Source organism: Buteo buteo, chromosome 1 (assembly GCF_964188355.1).
Source record: "Buteo buteo chromosome 1, bButBut1.hap1.1, whole genome shotgun sequence".
NCBI lineage: Eukaryota > Metazoa > Chordata > Aves > Accipitriformes > Accipitridae > Buteo > Buteo buteo.
In genome coordinates, this window is record NC_134171.1 from 2,959,888 (window position 1) to 2,979,867 (window position 19,980).

At 43.6% G+C, this 19,980-nt stretch overlaps 1 protein-coding gene across 3 annotated transcripts in view; it reads left to right on the forward strand.

Annotated features, from left to right (window-relative positions):
* The window catches only part of SLC4A11 (solute carrier family 4 member 11), a 98,154-nt gene that overhangs the window by 56,242 nt on the left and 21,932 nt on the right, over positions 1 to 19,980 (forward strand). For all 3 annotated transcript variants that reach the window (XM_075044380.1, XM_075044215.1, XM_075044304.1), the window contains 6 exons: positions 2,540 to 2,746; positions 7,781 to 7,865; positions 15,430 to 15,555; positions 16,319 to 16,432; positions 17,314 to 17,446; positions 17,757 to 17,830. In XM_075044380.1, coding sequence (XP_074900481.1) covers positions 2,540 to 2,746; positions 7,781 to 7,865; positions 15,430 to 15,555; positions 16,319 to 16,432; positions 17,314 to 17,446; positions 17,757 to 17,830 — 739 coding nt within the window. The remainder of the gene's footprint in view (positions 1 to 2,539; positions 2,747 to 7,780; positions 7,866 to 15,429; positions 15,556 to 16,318; positions 16,433 to 17,313; positions 17,447 to 17,756; positions 17,831 to 19,980) is intronic.

Genomic DNA, 19,980 nt, shown 5'->3' on the forward strand with positions numbered 1-19,980 from the left:
AAATGGCATAGTAGTACGTATTTACTGCAATATCATGGGGGGCATCAAGGTTAATTGGGGATCCCTGTCCTGTCTTCCTCGAAAGCACTGGCTTGATCAAGATGGTGTGTTCTTCCAGCTAATGGTTGAACGGTTCAAAGCTCAAGACCTTTTCACACCTAAGCTGGCTGTTTACACCTTGGGGCTACTAGGTCTGTGCTTCTGGGAGGTGCTGGAGAGACTGGGGACCTTGTCTGGAACAGGACATATCCTGATTCAATTTCCTGCTCTTCAATGCTATCTGTGTGACCTTGGGACCCTCTAGTCTGGTCTGTCTCCTCCCCACCCCTCCACCACCACCACCGTTGTTTAAATGGAAATACTGGTGTTTCCTTATTTCCCAGGATTTCGGGCAGATCTTTCCCAACTGAGCAGTTCAATGCTTTTGGCATAGATCTCAAATACAACAGGCTGAAAACATATTGATGTTCCTTACAAAAAGCAGCAGGCAAACAACTAAACCCGTGTGCAATTGCATTGATCTCCCTTTCATTGTATGGCAGTTTGCTTATCTCTGGCCAGCTACGTGCAAAGCACCCAGCGAACAGCTCTGCATCCGCTTATATCCTGAAAGTTTGCAATTCCAATGGACAGCATCAAATTAAGGAAAGGGAGTGGAGGCCAAGCAGAGCTGCAGTTGCCAATAGGCTTTTTATTTTAAATGAGTTTATCTAGCCAGCTCTAAGTACGCATTTCTGGTACAGCAGTTAAAATAATTAACCTGCTGACAGTAACAGATTAAATGAGCCTTGCTTGGGGAGGAAAAAAAAAAAGCCCAGAAAATGGGCATCTGTTGTGCTGAAGAATCCAGATCCTTGGCCTTCATTAATACGGAGGCTGGAAAAAACTTGTTCTATTGCAAATCTCTGCATGCTCTTTCTTTAAATTGTTCATCTCTCTCTCTGGGAAAGCAAAGAAAGGGAGCAGTATTGGGCAGCTTAAAGTAACCCCTTGCCACATCTAGCCCAAAGACCACTGCTTCTTAGAGGGGAGAGGAGAAGCCTATCCTGTGATGGCAAGTCCAGGCTGGTTCAGTCTGCAACGACCAAGTTTACAAACTCTAAAAGCAGCTCCCAGAGCAGATTATCTTCACTTAAATCCGAACGCTTCCCTAGAAACTTAAATTGAAGATGTCCTAGCAGGTGTGTCCAAAGGGACGTTACCTGTGATGGAGAGAGGGTGATGGAGGAGAGGTGGAGGCAGGGTGGTGTGAGTGATGGAGCAAATATAGTGTTAGTGATGACTTTGGGACTAGTGCAGTGCTGCCCACATGTCCATGCCTCTGTGTCAAGCAACACTGAATTATTTGGTTGTGTTCATGAAGAAATTGTTCATCTGCTTTGTTATGAATCATGAAAACTAATTCAGATCAATCGCATATGCTTGCTACTGCTTTTCACAACACCGTGAGGAGGTTGGAGGCTGTCCAAAGGAGGGTGGTTGTTTGGGTGTCTCTAGCTGTTGCTGCATGATAAGTGTTGAGTGTAGCTAAGGTGGGTGGGTTAAAACTTTGCATCAAAAGGAGCCCTTAACGAGCTATGGTTTTACATAACTTTTGCCTTGGCAAGTATCTTATCTGTCCTGACTAAAGTGGCACAAGCAGTTGAGCCAGTCGGGGTTTGTAGAACTTGGGTTTGTGCAGGGCTGGGGAGCTCAGTGTCCTTTACTGTTCCCTTTGTATCTAATTTCCAAGGTGCTTGGAGCAATACAAAAGCGGGCTTGGATACTTTTGAAGCTGGACCCTCAAAAGATTAGGCCTGTGTCTCACAGAAACGTTAAAGCCTGCAAATAGGCACTTGTTCCTTTTTCATGTTTGCAGGTCTCCCATCCCTTCCAAGCATTTAGTGAAGATAGACAGTGCTGCTTGTGTGTGTGCTCAGCTGCTTCTTTCATATGCTTTCCTCCATGCTGGTAGTTACTTTAGCTAAGAGCTCTAAATCTCCACTTGTGCTGCCAGAATTGCCCTAGAGAGGCCAGCTGAATTGAGTTTTAATGCCCAGAAAATAGGAATCTGATGAAGCAGATGTGCACAATAATCTCAGTCTTCTGGAAAAGACATCAGGGCACTCCTACCTGCAGGAACCTTGAATACAGCATCTTTCCAACCCAGTAGCAGTAATGCTGAGATGCTGTAGGATAGCAAAGACTCTTTATTTGTTTAGTCTTAGCAGCCTTGAAGGGAGACTGGGGATAAAAAAAAATGTATGCTCAGCATAATTCAGCTTTGGATCAAGTCCTGGGAAGTTGGTCAAATAAGATTGATCAGTGCTTCTGGTCAGGGCCTGTATATTGATGCCTTGACAGGATCCTGCTGTGGTTGGTTTGTCCGTCTGCAACAGCTCCCACATATACCCTTCTTCATCGGGTGTTTCTGGGGTCCTGGAAGCCAGGCACTTGCTCTTCAGATGGTGCACAGTGGGGTACATCAGTGATTTAACTTTTCAGAATTGAAAGAAAATAGTTTTACAAGGGGGTTTTTTTCTGTCTCTTTTCTGCTCAGAAAAGTACCAAAACAGCCACAGAAGTGGGCAGGACCTTTGCCACAATGTTTTCGGACATAACCTTTCGGCAGAAACTCCTAGAAACCAAAACGGAAGAGGAGTTCAAGGAGGCCTTAGTCCACCAACGCCACTTGTTGACGGTGGTGAATCAGAGACCCTCAGCCATGAGCGATGGACACAAGTCACATGGTCCTAAGCCACTCAAGGTAAGGTTGGCCAACATCTGCCATGCCCCTTCTTCAGTGGTGTCCAAATGCATAAATGCAAGGGGTTTGGGGTAAGGAGATGGAGCAGTTGTCCTGCTTACATCCATTGGGCTCTCCTAGCAAGCTCTCGGCACTGAGGTTTTCACAAACGGCTGCTGTGTGTATGTCCCTCTTCCTCAGCTCCTGCTGTAAATCTGAAAAAAAAAAAAAAAAATCAAACCCCAAAACACTTCAAAGAGGCAGGTGCTGAAGGGATGCAGAGCAGTAGGGGGTTGAAATGGTTGCAAAACTTTGATTCCAGATGCTTAGTCAAGGGTGGGATTAATGGATCACTGTGCGTTGTCAGTCCAAGGTACTTAATCCTTAGAATCAGAAGTCTCTGAAGGAAGCTGCTGCTTGTCTTTCCCGCAGCCAAAAGACTTCTTGGCCATCTCTGCATGGTAATTTCACTTAAAAGTTGCCTGTCAGTATTTGGCCTGACTTCTTACTGTTTGATCTGTAGCTCTGTAAAATGTTACTTGCTTTGTGCTTTAAAGTTTGAGGGAAATGCTGTAACTCAGCTTTCTTTTCTGGAATTTCCTGTGTATTGGTCACTGCTTTGCTTTTCCGTTCAGAAATTCATTCTTTAACTAGACAGCATACCTGAAAAACAAACTGTGCCATCTCTAGCTTGCTGCTCCTGTCTCTGAATTACAAATAACCTTAAAGCTTTGGGTTGCCTACAGTGCAGAAGCCTGTTAACTTATCACTTCCCCCCCCCCCCCCCCGGAATAGACTTAAGGGGTTTTGATCTGCACATCTGGAAATGAGCAAAGCTCATGTTTTTCCTGCAGAATCCCCTTGCTTATAGGTAGCTCTCTGAACTTTCCTAGACCCCATACCTGCTCTTAAGTTCGCAGAACAAGTCCTGAAACCCTCTTTAAACCTATGTCATTCAGAGTGGTTGCAGTAATGTAATTTAGGTAAAGTAGGTTTAACCCTTTGCACTTGTTCTTTCAAAGGAGTTTTTGTTAAAGCAGTTGAAGCTTCTGGCTCTATCTTCTGCTAAAACTAGCCCTTTTTAAATGTCTGCAGAGGATTTTCTGCTCTGTGGTTTGGTGAGCAGGAGGGCTGGATGCAACACTGAGCTTGTAGGTGTTGGCCCTGAGAAGTGGTGGTTCCTATCTGCCTCGCTGGGTAAGCAGCCTTTGCCAGGCAGATTTTCAACAGCTCTGAGCCAGTGCTGTAGATAGTGATGCTTGTTTCTTTAGTGCCTGCTCTTGGCATTGACCGTTCTTGGTCTGGATTTGGTAAATGGTTGTTTTTAAAATGTTTTATCCTTCAGCTCGCAGGAGATGCAGCCTGTATAGTAGTAACTCTGCTCTCTCATGTCACTTGGAAGCATCTGTCCCCCATGCTGTCTTGCCAGCATAGACCTTAAGAGCTGGGATGGAGATTTCTTTTCCTGGCAAGCAAAGATTTGTCTGGATAAGTGAGGTTGATTTGAGATCATAGCCTGCATTCCTCGCTTCCTATGAGAGCTATCTCCAGCAGCATCTTCTCCCCCTCTGCCTGCCCTGTATGATAGCCTTCTAGAAAGGAAGCGTTTAATATGAGCACAAACTCATATGAGACCAGGGCTGTAATTTCAACCTGTGAACCACCCCCAGTGAAATAAATATGCTAATCCAGAGCCACTGTATTATTAAAGTGAGCCCTCAGGAGGGTAAAGTCTCTTGGTAGCATAAAAATCTGCTTCCTGCCTCCTTTCTTCCCTTGGTCCTGCAGCGATGGGAGAAAAATGGTCCTCAAATGCTCTGTGTGTGACTGGGGTTTCTGCAAGTGCTTATTTTTACCTCTGCTAAAATACTAAAGGGGACATGACAGTTGCACACCATGCTGTGCCTACAGCACAGTCAGTTTGCTTTGGCTCATCTCAGAGAATTATGTAGGCAAGGCTAAATACTCGGTCATAATTAAGTCAGCCTGAAATCCTCTTGTTTACTGAAGCATCTAATTGTAATTTTGTTCATGCAGGAGCCCCTAACAGTTGTTATGCTTTCTAGCTGTGATTTTGTGTCTGATACCTGTGTGGATTTGCTGAGAGGGCTGGGCTATGCTTGCTCAGCATCTGCAGGAGGGAGGATAGTGTGTGTCCCTGGTCTGTGTAAAATAGTCGTGCAGCCCCCCCAGTATTTTAGGGGAGGACTGAGAAAGGGGTGGCGTTGTCGGAGCAGGTATTTTCTGTTTGGCTGTGTAAGTGCTGGCTTAGCCTCTTCCTCTAACCCAAACAATGGTTGCTTATGGCAAGAGACTTGGAAGGATTTGTAAAATGGATAGTGGAAAATTCAAGAACTTAATCTAGGATTTTTTTCTATGTGTGTTCCTTTGCTGTTCTTTCCTTCCTTGTGTATTAGGAGCAGCATGGGCAAAGCACTGGAAGTATTTGCAGAAGAGGAGAATAAGGAGACTGAAGGAGAATTTGGTGCTGGGTACCTGAGTTGCAGTTCCTAAAGGCTAATAAGCCTTGAGCTTGGAGGGGAGGGAGTGCAGCTCTGGCCTCCTGGATAAGACCACCTAGTATCAGGATGTTAAATCAAAAAGACAACAGGGCCATGAGAGAGGTGCCACCACATATGGGAGTGGAAAGCCAATGGGTCAGCCAGACTCGACCCACTAAAGGAGAAAGAAGCAGGGAATGGCAGTCCAAGAAATTCCCAACACTGGCGTGTATGAGGAAGTAGATCAAAAAGGGCAAGAATGAAGTGTCAGCAGTGTTCCTCCCAAGGTTTTTGGAAACCTCACAAGGTGCAAGCTCGGAAGATGGCAGGAGGCATAAGCCAGACTGAAACATGTCTGGAGTAGTTAGACCATAAAAATGCATGGTGGATAGGTTGGGGGATAAAAGTAAAACCAAATAGGGGAGTAACTTCAGAGGTCAGTAAACTTGGTTGTTCATCTCCTCACTGCAACCCAAGCTGAGTATGAGGTTAGTAGACCAGAGAGGAAAGCAGGAGGATTAGCGATAGAGAAGAAACAGCTTTCCCCATACTTTCCCCTGATGAGGTTTAGCTTGACATCCCCATGCCCCACCCTAGGCTAAACTTGCACATGTGCAAGAAATAAATGCATGAAGGGAATTGGGTGTCTCAAACATAAGCCATCAGCTCCCCCTTCTCTCAAATTTGTCTCAGTGTGCGTTGCAGGACCAAAAGTTAGGCAGTGCTTTGCTTTTCTGCACACTCACCACTGCCTACGAACAGGCATCGTGCATGAGTGCCCCTTCCTTCCCCACCTCGCGCTCAGCCCCAGCCAGCAGCGTGTGGCTTCTTCCCCAGAAGATGAGATACCCCGAGCATCGTTTTCCCCGTACTCACTGCAGTGAGACGAGTAAACATATTAGTCATTAAAGCTATTGTGATTCTCTGGATGACTTGTGCCTTCAGGAATGTCTTTCTGGGGGGGAAAAATTAAATTGCTTTTCAAGTGCATATGGCTTTCATGTCCAAATATGCCTCCAAATATGTTTTAAGCTCATAGCTTTTTCAGAGGTGCTTAAAATGCAGATGTTATGTTGGTGTCTGCCGTCTTTTCATCCTGATCTGTTCAGGTTAGAGAGTTGAAACTGTCCTAAAGTAATAGAGGTGTATTGGCAAAATGGAACAGAATTGACTTAAGTAGCTGAAATGTGAGATGTCATAGTCACTGATAAAGGAGCTCGTCCTCTCAGGTGTCTTTTGCACCCCAAACCCTCGTGTTTGCTGTGCCCAGTGTATTCCTTCTAAAGGAGAGGTTTTCTTGTGTTTTACTTATGGTTCTGATCTTCCAGGTGCTGCAAAGCTGTGTGTAGTCTGTTAAACAAGCACTACAGTGTCAAGTCCTTTCTAAAGCAGTAGTTTTTATCAGTTTCCAGCCAAAGGAAGATGTCTATGCTGTTTTGAGATGATCTGTTGGTGTAAATTTTGGACCTGTCATTCCCCCCTCAATACTTCCTAGCAGAGGTTATAAGTCTTCTGTATCTAATTCTACAACAAACATGAAATGTTCTAGATGAGACAGCTGGGGTAATTAGCACTGTATAAAGGTGGATTTGATTTTGAGTAGTATGTGTACATTGAGTTGAGGATAACAGGAAAAAAAATATCTGACAGGTGCCTCATTTGCAAGTGTTGCCTGCTCTGATGCTTTCCATGTGCTTTCTGTAAGGATGTAGTTGTGAGAATTGGGAGGCTGTAAGTCAATAGCAGCTGTCAACATATTTCTGAAAAGCTCCTTATTGCCTGTGATGAGCATCAGATCATATAAACAATCATACTGCACCTTGCAGGCCCCCAAACCAGAAATGAAAGGGAACGTGTTGGGTTTTTGGAACCCTTTCACAATGATCTTACTGTCTTTCAATGGGTGGAAATTATGGCTTGGTTATGTGAAGTTAGTCAAGCTTGTTCACTTTTGGTGGAGTTTGAGGTGTAGACAGTCTTAGTTCCCTTACTACATCTATTGTAGACAGTCTTACTTCCCTTACTACATCTGTTTGAGGTCTCCCTTTCACATGGCAGTGCTGAGGAAGGGGGCACTTGCTGGGGATCCCCTTTCAGAGGCTTCATGTGGCTTTGGGGAAAGAGGTTGGGTTTTTTTGTGGTGGCATCTAAAGAAAAAGAAGTTGGCTAGAGGGATGGGAAAGGCATCTCTGACCTGATGTTTAACTCCAGGGTACCCAAGGTCTAATCCTGCTGTTGGCCAGGGTGTTTTCAGTGGGTCACGCTGCATCAGCTCCCTCACCTGCAAAGCAGAGATGCAGATATGAATGGGAGGGGGAAAAGGGAAGGAAGGGGAGGAAAACAGGGTGGTCTGGGGGAATTTTCTCTTTTACAATGCTTTTGAGGATATAAATTGAAGTGCGAAGAGTTTATTTTTATTATGGTTACAAAATCTGATTTGAATGCCCTATTCAAAATGACCAGTTTTGCTCCTATCAGTATTGAATAAGGAGGTTAATCTCTTTAACAATACATGAGCCTTCAAACTGACACAGCACTTCCTTCCTTTCTTTAGTTGCATGAGTTTCTCAATGTTGGCAAGGGGATTTCTGATGACATTGCACGAAGATTTCCAGTGTACGCTTTGGACTTCACTGACGGTATGTTGGCCAATGTTTATGAAAGCATTGGCCTGATTTTTAATTTTTGTGATGTGATGTCCTGTTTACAGTGTGCATTGAATGTGTTCTTTGATACGTGTAATAGCGCTTTTATTTCTTATTTAAAAGAATATTTTGGCCAAAGCCTGTGAATAGGCAGCGTGGCACATTATAGGTGAGAATCTTGCAGTGTTCCCCTAATGAAGATGCTAGCTGTATGTAGATGAGGATTTTAGTTTTTATTAAGCAATGAGGCGATTAAATGGATTGATTATTGTCATGTGTAGACACAGATCAACTCGTTGCAACCTAATTAGTCAGCACTGGCCTAATAAGCCCTTTCTGCTGTCTTTGCAAGCCAGCATCAATAGCAATTATGGTGATGCTGTGGGAGTTGAGAATGCTTAAACAAAATCTGAGCTGCAGTAACTTCAGCTTGGTGCTTTTAAAAACAGGATATAGCTTGTCTGCTGTAGCCACTTCATAGGAGCAGTGGTACGGTGTTTATATTGAGCCTCAGATTTCAGGCTTTACATAAAACCAACAAGGCCGTTGTGGGAGCTAAGAGTCACTTTCTCCCTTTTCACTTTCAAACTTTCACTTTCAGGGATTCTTAAAGGCTGTGAAAAGTCTTCAGGGCAAACCATGCTTAGAGAGCCTCAGCCTGACATCAAAACATGTTCAGTTTCTTACAGCTTGTTAGGGAGTTGGTTAATATATTCAAGCAGCAAACTCGGAAAGTTTGCATAAAATAGTAGGCAGGAAGAATTTCAGGGCTCCATCAGCCACCTTCCTGCTGTTAAATCCTCCTTAGCTCAAGCCACGGTGTCCCAGCCTTCGCCACTGCACCTCTGCTGAGGACGATCTCCCTTGGAGTTCGCATAAGAAAAGAAGATACATACCCGAGCCCCGTTTTGCAGTCAAGTATTCTAGCGCAAAGCCACCTTCCACAGCAGCTGAAGCTTGAGAGCAAGCACGGGCAGGGTATGGATGTGTGTCCTCCACTACATTTCAGCAAGGATGGTCACCACTAGCAGAGGAAGAGAGACATCAGCTGTTGGCTGCTTGGCTGAAGGAGATGCCATGTGTCTGGGGGGGTTGCCAAGTAGTTGCTTCCCATGAAGATCCGGCTTTCTTGACTAGGAGTGCTTCACCCACTGCAATGTGTTTTGCAGTTGTTGGCATCCCCTTTGCTGGGAAGAATAAAATGGGATGAAGGTGCTGACTTAGCGCAGTGGCTGAGTGCTGGGTGCTTTGTAACTGCTGGGATGAAACTGTTTTCAGGAGGCTTGGGGTGATAGGAGGGCAAGCTCTGTTTGAAGTCAAGCTAATGCTATATTTGCTGCGGGGTTGAGGGTATGTTGAGGAAGGCAGACAAGAAATTATTTTCAGGATAGCAGCAACAAGTGATAAAACAGAAAAAATATTTCTTGGCATGTGCATCATTGGCACCAGATCTGGCAGGGGACTTAAGGTCCTAATCTGGACACCTCTGGAGTGGGTTCAGGACACTTCATCTCTCTGCTGCTTTCTAGGGCTGTCAGAGTCTAACTTCTCATTATAAAGGGATATTGAAGCACTTCAGAAGGCAAGTGCTGCTGAAGCACCTTGTGGGGACCCATGTGCATCTCAAGACAGAGCAGTGTCTGCTGTGGCTGTCGGTGTTCTGAGTGCGGTAGGTTCACAGGTGCAAAAGCATCATACGATGGTCCTGCAGCCAATTTCGGCTGACAGCAGATTTGGAAATCTGTTTCAGGGTCTATGTTCTGGTTCTGCCTGTGTCCAAATTAACCTGTGCCTGCTGCCTCTCAGCCCTGGGGCTGTCAGGTATGGCCAGGTCCTTAAACTTTCCATGAACTGATGTACACAGCAGATCAGGCTTGACCTAAACAAGGTGCTGGGATTGACTAGCTTGAAAGAATGGTTCCCTTGGGTGCACCTGCCCTGAGTGATGAAATACTGTCATAATGAGAATCCAGCATTACAAATACACCAAAACCATTTTTTTCTGCAATAAAAAGCAAGTATATGTTAAAAAGCATCAGTGCATTGCTATACAATTTCTGGAGAGTGGAAGATGCAGAAATGAGCCAACTGAAACTCAAGAACTACTGCAGCTCAAATGTGAAGTACTTGCCTTAGGAGCAGTTGTGCTCTTTCAAGTAGGATATGGGGAAAAGAGGGTTTTTTTAAAAACCTATATATATTAGTATGTGCCATTTCTTCCCAGAAACCAGAAATTAGGATGAATTCTTTAAGGATCTGTGTGGAATGAAAACCAGATGGAGCATAAAGCATCTGCCATAAACCACCAAGACCGAAGGTGATCAGGAATGTGAAATTCCTGGACCATCTCAAAGCAGCAGTGTACCAGAACATTGGGGATTTGAGCTATCCAAGTATCTGCACTCCAGACAGCCACACGTGCATCATCAAAGAGCTCTGAATTACAAAGATGCCTTTTTTTGAATGGTTGGAGTCTCTAAATCCTCAATCTGAGAAGCATCCTGGGGTTTTGGTTTAGACAGATAAACCGATTAAGGGCAGGATGATAAATAATAAGGCTTTTCTAGGGCCAGCAAATGTTTTGTCGGTTGGACTTTTGTGGGATTGGTCATCTTCACACGCTGCACAAAGCTGGCCTTTAAATTATCCTTAACCATCATGATTTGGGAGAGGAAAGAAAGGAATAATCTTTTTCTTTTTTTTTTGGTCCAGATTAGGAACTTGTCTGCTTTGGATTGTGAGGTGTTGTGCATTTTACTGAACATGCAAGGATCAAGGAAGAGTTTTCTAAACTTTTGGTCCAGGACTTTAGTGATATGGATGGCTTGTAATAGGTGTCTTCCAGCAGGAGCATCTGAAGATGAACAGTTAGGTTATGCTGAACCTAAGAACACCTGTAACTTTTCTTTTAAGTTAGGGTTAACAAAATTTGGCATGTAGTCTCCTCTTAATGACTACAACTTTTGTTCATGGGATTCTGCTTTCTTAAAAAAAAGTTTGTACACAACTTCATCCTCATCTTGTCAAGTAGGCTCAAAATGTGTGTGTATCAATACTATTACTCTTTAAGACTCAGTCGAACTGTAGGAGCTTCCTGAATATTTTTTTATATTGAGGCTGGTTTGAATGAAGGAGGGAATTCTGCCTGGACTTAGCTAAGGGGTTTCCTGAAACCCCTTAAAGTTGCTACTGTTACTCTTCAGTGTGTATTTTCTGGTACAACATGGAGGAATAACCACTTAAGAATGTAGCATCTGGAGTGCCCGGGGGGAAATTTGAGGTGCCTGAGATTTTTATGGTAAGCTTTCATGCTGTGTTGTGCTGTATCCCTTCACCTCTTGAGGAGGGAGGGTGAAGGGAAGAGAGGAGAGCTGAGACTTATTCTGTTTCCCCCTGTTTACCTGGACCCGTGTCCTCAGCACACGGCCGTGGTGGGTGGATAGTTCAGCTGGAGATGTGGATTCCTCCCTGTCCTTGGTCCTGCAGAAGGTCCCTCACCAGCTCCTGAGAGTAAGGCGAGCGCATCTGCCGGCAGCATCCTCGGGATTTGGTGGTGTTGGTTTGCAGGAGGGAGATCTCCAAAGCTCCCTGTAATGCAGGCACGCTTAGAAGGAAGGCTTGAAAGCGCTGGAAAAACGGGATTTGAAAGGGAAGCTTTGTCTTCCTGGTTGTCTAAGACAGCACAGAGCTTAAACCTGCTAAAATGTTGACTGTGGATTGAAGATTTGGCACATGCCATAGCCATCAACTCTCCCATGTGGTTGTACTGGCCACCTTGTTTGGCAGGATTGCGTTCCCGAGGGAGAAGGAAAAGTAAAGGGATTGCAGATAGGCTTTTTCCCTTCCCTTCAGTGCCTCTGCTGCCCCAGATTAGATGACAGGGTAGCTCCTGCATCACTCTGCAGCCCTTCACTCCTAAATATCACCTGGGTGTAAAAGTTCAATGGCCACTTGAAGACTGGCTTATTGGATGCTTTGGGGCATTGTGACCTGGGTTGCTTTTGGAGCCTCACTTTGAGCCAGTGGTGGATGGGAATGCATTAAAGATGCATAAAAGCATCTTGTTTTGTCTGAGTGTTTCCTTCCAAGAGACTAGCACTTCATGGGAAATGGGCTGAAAGAAACAAGAGAAAAAGCTCTAAGCCCTAGATTTGTTTCTTTGTATTTCTCTAGTCTGAGCATATGCTTGGCTTCTCTGTTCCAAAATCGGTAAGAGTGGATTTCATTTTCCAGTTAAGTTCTTAGTCTCACTTGTACTGTGATTTACTCTTCACAGGACTTTAGGGAAGATTCATCTTCTGTTCATCTTGAGAAAATTGGGTGGAGTCCAGCAGCTACTAACATAAGTGAAAGACCAACTTGAGGGCATTAGCAGAAGTTTGTAATGCTTTGAGTTTTTATGGCTCAAAACCTTTCAACAGATATCCTTACTGTTTGTTTTTACCATTGAAAAGTGATTTTTTTTTTAAATCAGGGCTTTAATAGACACATCCTTGCTGCTGTGCTGCAGATCAGTATAATTAAACTTGTTTTGCATTGGATATTTCAGAGAATTGGGAAAGAACATTAATAGTCAGACATTTCATAGAATGTCCATCTGCCTCGATTTTTGATTGAGTAAATGTACAATTAGTAGACTTGAGGAGCTCTAGTCCCAGTCTCAGGGTCTTTTGGTCATTAAATTATTGATGCAGAATACCAAGCAAAGTGAGGCCAGCAATGCTGTAGTTTTCTCTGAAACTCTAACCTTGTCTTTAAAAATTATGAGACTTCAGAAATTCAAACAAGTAAAATAGAACTGTCATGTTGATGAACATAATTGCTTCCCATTTCAATGTGTAGATGTACCTTAATTTCAATGGATTGCTTCTGTAATAGTCAGCTACTCAAATTTCACAGCTGAACTGAGAGCTGATTTTTCTGCTACGAATTTACATTGTGCAGTTGGAGTGACACATTTTTCAATGGCTTTATGAGCCTGCTGCAGATGAAATGCCATCATAATGCAGCCCACCTTCTTTTAAATGAAGTAATGTCAGTCCCTGGGTTGCAAATAGACCCTGAAAATGTTTAGCCAGATGTTGACTTTAAAAAGGCAAAAGGTAAATTGTGGTTAATACTGGATTTTAGTGCTTGTCTCGGGTGAATATCTGTACAAGGAGGCAGTATTTGCTCATGATTTTAACTGTAATTAATGAGTGATTAATCATGCTTGTGAAAGGGTATGTTTAATCTGATGTAGTTACTGTGTCCATTATGAAGTGAATTTTGCTGCCCACCAGAAGGGATTCTTTGCTTCTTGGATCTCATCTGGCTGATTATGGACTGAAGTGCTGCTTTGTACTGGAAGTTTTGGATCCAGCCACGATGTGGCATAAGGACTGCCATGATCGGCAAGGACTCCTGCTGCTGCTTGCTTTGCAAGGGTTGAAGCTGAAACTAAAAGCCATGCGTGAGCATTTTGTGATGCTCTTCAAGGTTTCTTCCTTCTTTCTGTCCTCTCATACTATGGCTTATCTACCTGAAAGGTTTTTTTTAGAAAGCATCTCTCATCACTTCTGTAGCTTTCTCTGCTCACCAAATGAGCCTTTTCTTTTTTAGTGTTAGTTGCTTCTCTGGTCCTGGCTGCCTGTCTTTTCATGAATGATTTCAAAGCTTTTAGGCATTGTTGACTCTGACTGTTCATGTTGGAAAGACTTTTTTGTCCAAAAAGCAGTATTCTAGAGTGGTGCAGAGTCCTCTGAACAAGGATGTGACCATCTCTACTTAGAAAACTACCACTCGGTCCGCTGTTTGCCCTGCCAAGTCTTTCCTTTTCTCTAGAGGTCTTGGCCACTTGAGAGTGTGAGGTAGGAGCCTGCAGCTGGAGATCACATGAGCAAGCTTCATCTGCAAAAAGTAAATTTCAGGCCCTTTGGTTGCCAAGAGTGGTCAGGAATGTGGTCTGTGGTTTCTGAATCTTCACAGTAAATTGAAAGGAATCTGCCTTGAAACAGCTGGTCCGATGACTCCTGCAAGGTCAGGCTCATATTTGCATGCTTGAGATGTCTCTTGTCAAGTTTTATGCCCTGCCCTTTTTTTGAGGATGCTGAGCATCAGAAGTCCTATTTATGTCTGTTCCTCTCAGGTCTGCAAAGAGGAACCCTCACAAGGTGTCCTTTATTCATGTGGCTGCCTGTTCATTATGCATCATCTTTGATTTTTGGTTTTTGCATCATCCTCCTGTCCTTATCTCTGCGCTGCAAATGGTGCAGAAAACAGATGTTAGATAAGATTCCCAAAGCCATTGAACGATTTTCTTTTTTTCATTCCAGTGATACAGTTATTCTGTTGTGGCAATGTCCAGATTTTCTCAGTGTTGCAGCAACAGCCTCTAACGCGAAGCCCTCCCTTCTCCCATTCAACTCGTTGGCTTGTAGCTCCCTCAGCAAGGGACTGATGCTAGCAAAGGTGTAGATGGGCATCTGGAAGCTTAGGGGCAGATGCCTGTGTGGGATTTCACTGCTCAGGAGGCTTCCAGAAAGGGGAATTGGGCAGCTCTCAAGCTTGTCTAAGTGTCTCACAGCAGGACCGTCATCAAGGATGGTGGCACAGGCAGGTTGAAGGCTGTGTCAAGGTTTTCTTTGAGAAGGCTGTCTCTGTATCTTCTCTGAAGAGGTTGTTCATGGAAAAACTTCTGTTCTCCTCGAGCAATATCAGCTGTTGTCATCTCTCATCCTTTCTCCTATGTGATATGAGCTCACTGGGGATGGACATCAGCCTGAAAACAGGAAAGGGAAGGGAAACTACTTCAGAGGCCCTTAAATTCATATTATGACACTTTAATTCTCTTTCTGGCTGCTTTTGTTTTGGCCTGGTGTGTTTTTTCCGATGGAGATGAGAGGGGTGAGTGGATGGAAAAGAAAGAAGCCATTCTTTCAGAAGGGCTTTTTTTTTTTTTAAAGCAAAACTCTTAATGTACGCATTCCTGACCCCTTGTGCTATTTGTTTTTGTAAGTCTGCTAGCACTAATTGGCTCGGCATAGCATATTATTGATTCAAGCCTATAACCTCAGTTTTTTTGCCTAGGGAAAAATGAAGTGCTTCATGTTTTCCTGCCCAAGGCATCATGAGTTGTGAAGACGAGTGATCATCATGAAGCTCGTTAGGGGCATAGTCCAGAATACCTATAAAGTTGGTATTAAAAAGGCGAGGGGGGGGCGGTGCTTATAAACCCTAAACTTACAGTTTCTGCTTTGATCCTCTTCCAAGTTTTGAGGGCTGGCAAAACTGAACAAAAGGCTTCCAGTATTTCCTGTTTTGACGATGCCAGAAATGTCTGTTGGAGCAGTCTGGTGGCATGTTGGTGCTTCTGCTTCTAGTGCCAGATGAACAGAAGAGCACGGTTGTACAAAAGCGAACGTTAAAGACCTATCTATACGTTTAAAGTGTGGACTGAATTTCTACTTCTGTCTTTCAGCATTAAACGAACTAATAGTACATACGGCTGATGCAAGTAGGGTTTCAGTGCTTTACAAGTGGGCAGTACTAACATGACTTTTGTTATGGTTTACACTAGGTGTTATTGGAAACAACAAAGCTATAGGAAAATACATCACAACTATGATCTTTCTGTATTTTGCCTGCCTCCTTCCATCTATTGCATTTGGGTCACTCAATGATGAAAATACCCGAGGAGCTATTGGTAAGTTTATCAGTTTTGTGCATCTGTTGTAGGAACCCACATATTCAAGCTGGGTAGCTCTGGTCACAGGACACTTCGGTAGTTTTAATTTGACTAGTAGAACACTGTTGAAGGCTTTTCTAATGGTTATGTTTATGGCTTTCCTGAGAAGACTAGAAAAATTGAACACTACTTTAGATAGTATCATCTGACTTGGACTGACACAGATATATGCTACTATACTTTTAAATGATGCTCACTTTATAACTGTGTAGTTGTCTGCACATTTTTCCTAGTACAAGTCCCTGTGCTTTTGATCTGAATTTGATTGCCAGTATCCAAACCAGTGGTATAGTGGATGATACTTTGTTCTATCCCAGTTATGGCCCTGAAGCAGTTCATACTGCTGTTACAGTTCATAGAAGTCTTAGTTGAAATTTTGTCCTGAAGACCTCCACAAGTACTGGCTATGTTTTTATAGCTGTTTAAAATAAAATTCTAAAAACCAAAACACAACAACAACAAAACCCGCAAACCGAATGGAAAAAAAAACCCACACAGCTTTCCTAGTTCAACATCTGGAAACCTGATGGCATCCTAAATTATTGGTACAAGTTTGCTGGCTAAGGGTCGCTCCTTGCTTTCACAACGTCTCACCTCTGTACCCTCTAAGCATTTGCTCTTGCTCATTAGCAATTGGCTTCTATGCCCCGTGAATGCTGCTTGGTCAGGGAGGTGTTGGTTAAAAGCCCTGTTTGTTTCCATCCTTCCTAATTATTTGTAGATGTGCAGAAGACGATCGTCGGCCAGTGTATTGGAGGGCTGCTTTACGCGCTCTTTTCGGGGCAACCTCTAGTTGTACTCCTAACTACGGCTCCTTTAGCACTCTACATTAATGGTAAGTCTGTTAAACTTGTACGTTGGGACCGATGTGATTGTGATTGGTGTAATGGGACTTTGTACAAGAACCTTGCAATTTAGTAGAGCTTTAGTTGCATTTGTTTAATAAATCAATATTAAAGGGCTGCTTCTGGTGCTGAGGGAGAGGGGAGGAATTTGATTCAGGTTTCTAAAGGAATCATCTTGCATAGAAAAAACACTTTGTGAGAAGAAGCATTTCTTTTGCTTCAAGGACAAAATCTTTTTAATCTGATGGTTTTCTCGTGTGGCTACATTAAACCAACTTGAGGATAAGAGCTTGAGAAAGCTTTTTGTTGGTTGTTTTTTTTATTTTTTTATTATTGGTCTGTTAAGGTGTGATTAATAGCTTTCCAGTTACAGCTGCAAGCTGATATTACTGAGCCAGAGGTGTAAAGGAGCAAACTCAGTATCTATAGGAACAACCAGATGGGCTATGAGTAGCTTGAAAGGTTTAAGACATGAAGTTTTGTTCACAATGTGGTGACTGAGTAAACATGGTGCAAAAGCATGTATGAGATCCCTTCCTCAACAGCATCCCGAAAGGTCAGCAAGAGCAAATTCCAAGGGCTGATTTCTGTGGCCTTGATCCCTAGGAAAGATGCTTTGAGCAGTGTGGGAGAATATTCTTCCAGGTGCTTCTCCCCATTTCTAGTGAAGGAAGGGGATGGGAAAGGGGGCAACAGTTGAAGCTGCTCCAGTGTTCATCCAGGAGTGTAAGAACAGGGGTTTAATGGTATCTGCTGTAAGCGTGTTGGGGCATAGTCTTGAAATTGGTTCTTTTTGCCATCAAGCAGGTGGGAATCACAGGGTGGTAATGATAAGAGTTTAACCTGATGCGTGAATGCTTCATTTTTGCAGTCATCCGAGGAATCTGTGATGACTACAACTTGGATTTCAGTGCTTTCTATGCCTGGACAGGACTGTGGAACAGTTTTTTCCTTGTGATGTACTCCCTCTTTAATTTCAGTCTTCTGATGAAGCTCTTTAAAAGGTAGCTATTTTCAAGAAGTCATATTTTGATCAGATTATTCAGCAAATGGAAAAATTATACATTCCCCAAGCTCCTTAATTACAAATTTGCCGCAAAATGTATTTCACGAGATGAGGCTAGTATCATATCAGCTTATTGTTTCAGCTTGAAAGAAGCTTTTAAAGATTCACTGGGTTTTGTTTCCTGAGTTGGAGTCTATCTAAAATTGGTATATTTTCATGTAAATGCATGAATATGCTGATTTTCCTTTGAATGGAGTTGAATGCAGACTGTGCTAATGGTTATGTTAATTCCTGTTTTTTTCCCACAGGTCAACAGAAGAAATAATTGCACTTTTTATATCCATCACGTTTGTGCTTGATGCCTTCAAAGGCATTATTAAAGGTAAGTCTTGCAACAAAGTTTTTCAGTGCAGATCTCTGCTTTGCTTCCTTGTCAAAGGGAAATATAAGGCTGCGAATATGCATGTTTGCTTGTTCCATGTTCGTTCAGGGTCTTCAGGAAAAAAAAAAAATGCGTGTGAGATTGAAGCAGCCCTGTGTCAGCAGTTTACCTGGATATGCAGAATTCCTATCAGCTCAAATTTCAGTTCGCTGAGAAAAAATTAGTGTCTGCACTCAACAAATGGAGAAACCATATTAATGTTTCTGTGAAAGTCTTCCCCTGCTACCAGTCTCTTTGGTCCTGACCAAAAACAAAGTCCAATTTAAATGCAGTGCATCTAGATCTCTTTCCTTGCTGCATTATTAAAAACTACATGGAGGGGAGTTGAAAGATGAGTTGATTGCCCATCCTTACGTGAGCTCTGAGACCCTTCTTAAATGGCGACATAAGGGCTGCAGTGCCTTCCAGCATGCTCCTAAAGCTTTTCTGCCCTTTCCAGCCGCTTGGTCCCCATTTCTGGGTTAAGTGTTACGTAAGTATCCATGAACAGCCTTGGGGTTCAATCAATTTCTCTGGTACCTCACCCTCCTGATCAGGATTGGCAGGAGGTCTTTGTGAAGGTGAAAGGTGTTAGCAGAAATGCCATGTGAATGGCAACCTTTCTCTTCTTCCCAGTGAGGAGCTGGCCAAGTCTGCATTCCTTGTTTTTTTTTATGACCTGTTGTCCAACAGCCCCAACTTTGGGCTGTTCTTAGAAATCCTTCAGGACATACCTAAGCACACTGAGTACATCCCTTTTTCTCAAGATTCTGAGGCGTGGCTTATTATGGTATCTTGACATGCAAGGAGAACACCTTCAAAGAGCAGGTTTGACACTGCAAAGCAATTTGAAGTGAGATACTTCCTCACTTCTTTGGAATCCCTAATTTGCCTCCTTGGGCATATGCTTTGATTGTGCATTCAGAGTGTTTTTTTTCTCTGCAGAACACCTGCATCTTTCAAATATCCTGCTAAGACAAAGCTTGGTGAAGGAGAAGCTGTTCTGGGATCCTTTGCTTTCTCCTTGCTCGCTATGTGGCTGTGAGCTTTGCTTAATGGGTACTGCTAGTGCCCTGTTCAAGGCATGACACAGTCTCTCTGTGGCACTTAAGGTGTTCCTCAACAGAACATTCAGTTGCTCTGGAGAAATTAGCAAGTGCAAATTTTCACAGTGCTGCTGTAGGGAACTGAGGGGAATGGGGTGCAGGTTAAAGATACAGAAAGCCTCCATTGATCTTGGCTGCCAGACTTTCAGGAATATGGAAGCAATACCTCAGAGTATTGCAGTGGGGACAGGAGAAGATCCTGGAAGTTTATTAGTGTAATTAGTGAATTAGGGTAACTCTCTTTTGTACTTGAAGGGCTGAATTTATAGGAACAATGATAATAAAATCAAACCAATGCTCCACTCGTTTGCCAGCTCATGTTGGCTTCAGTTGAACCTGGGAGTGTTGAATGCATCAACAGATGGGATCTCGGGTCCAGCCGTGTTCCCAGATGCAGAAGGGCACCGATGCTGACAGGCACAGACTTTATCCTTAACCCTCTCAGTGCTCGTATTTAAAAACAACACCAGTGCAGCTCATGGCTGCATGCTCATCTTTCTTCTTCCACTCCTGTTTTGTAGCAGGAGGTGATGGTTCCTGCTGCCACCTCCTCCTCCCACTCAAAACTTCAGTTGAGCAGTTAAGTAGGAAGAGAAAGCTGGTATCTTCTCCAGGCTGCTAAATGTGTCCTGGTGATGGCTAGCCAGGTGACGGTGACTTTGGGCTTCCTTAGTGCCAGGGGACATGCTGCTCTTGCTCAGATATGTTTTCCTCAGTGTGTTCATAGCCTTGATTTTTTGCAAGGTACTCGTACATGTGCAGGAAAGAAGGGGGGAGGGATGCGGTACTGTACAGAGGAATCAAGCCGTGTGCGTTCACGCTATCCTGGTGACGCTTTGTTTTTGCCATGTGGCCCAGCCACCGAAGCTGTGTTTGTTTGATCTTGACATCTGCACTCTGCAGGAAACAGCGGTGAACTGGCTGGAGCAAACAAAGCGAGTTAATGTTGTTGGAGGGAACTTGAGTGCGCACTAAGCTCGAGAACGGCTCTGTTTCAGCGAGGGC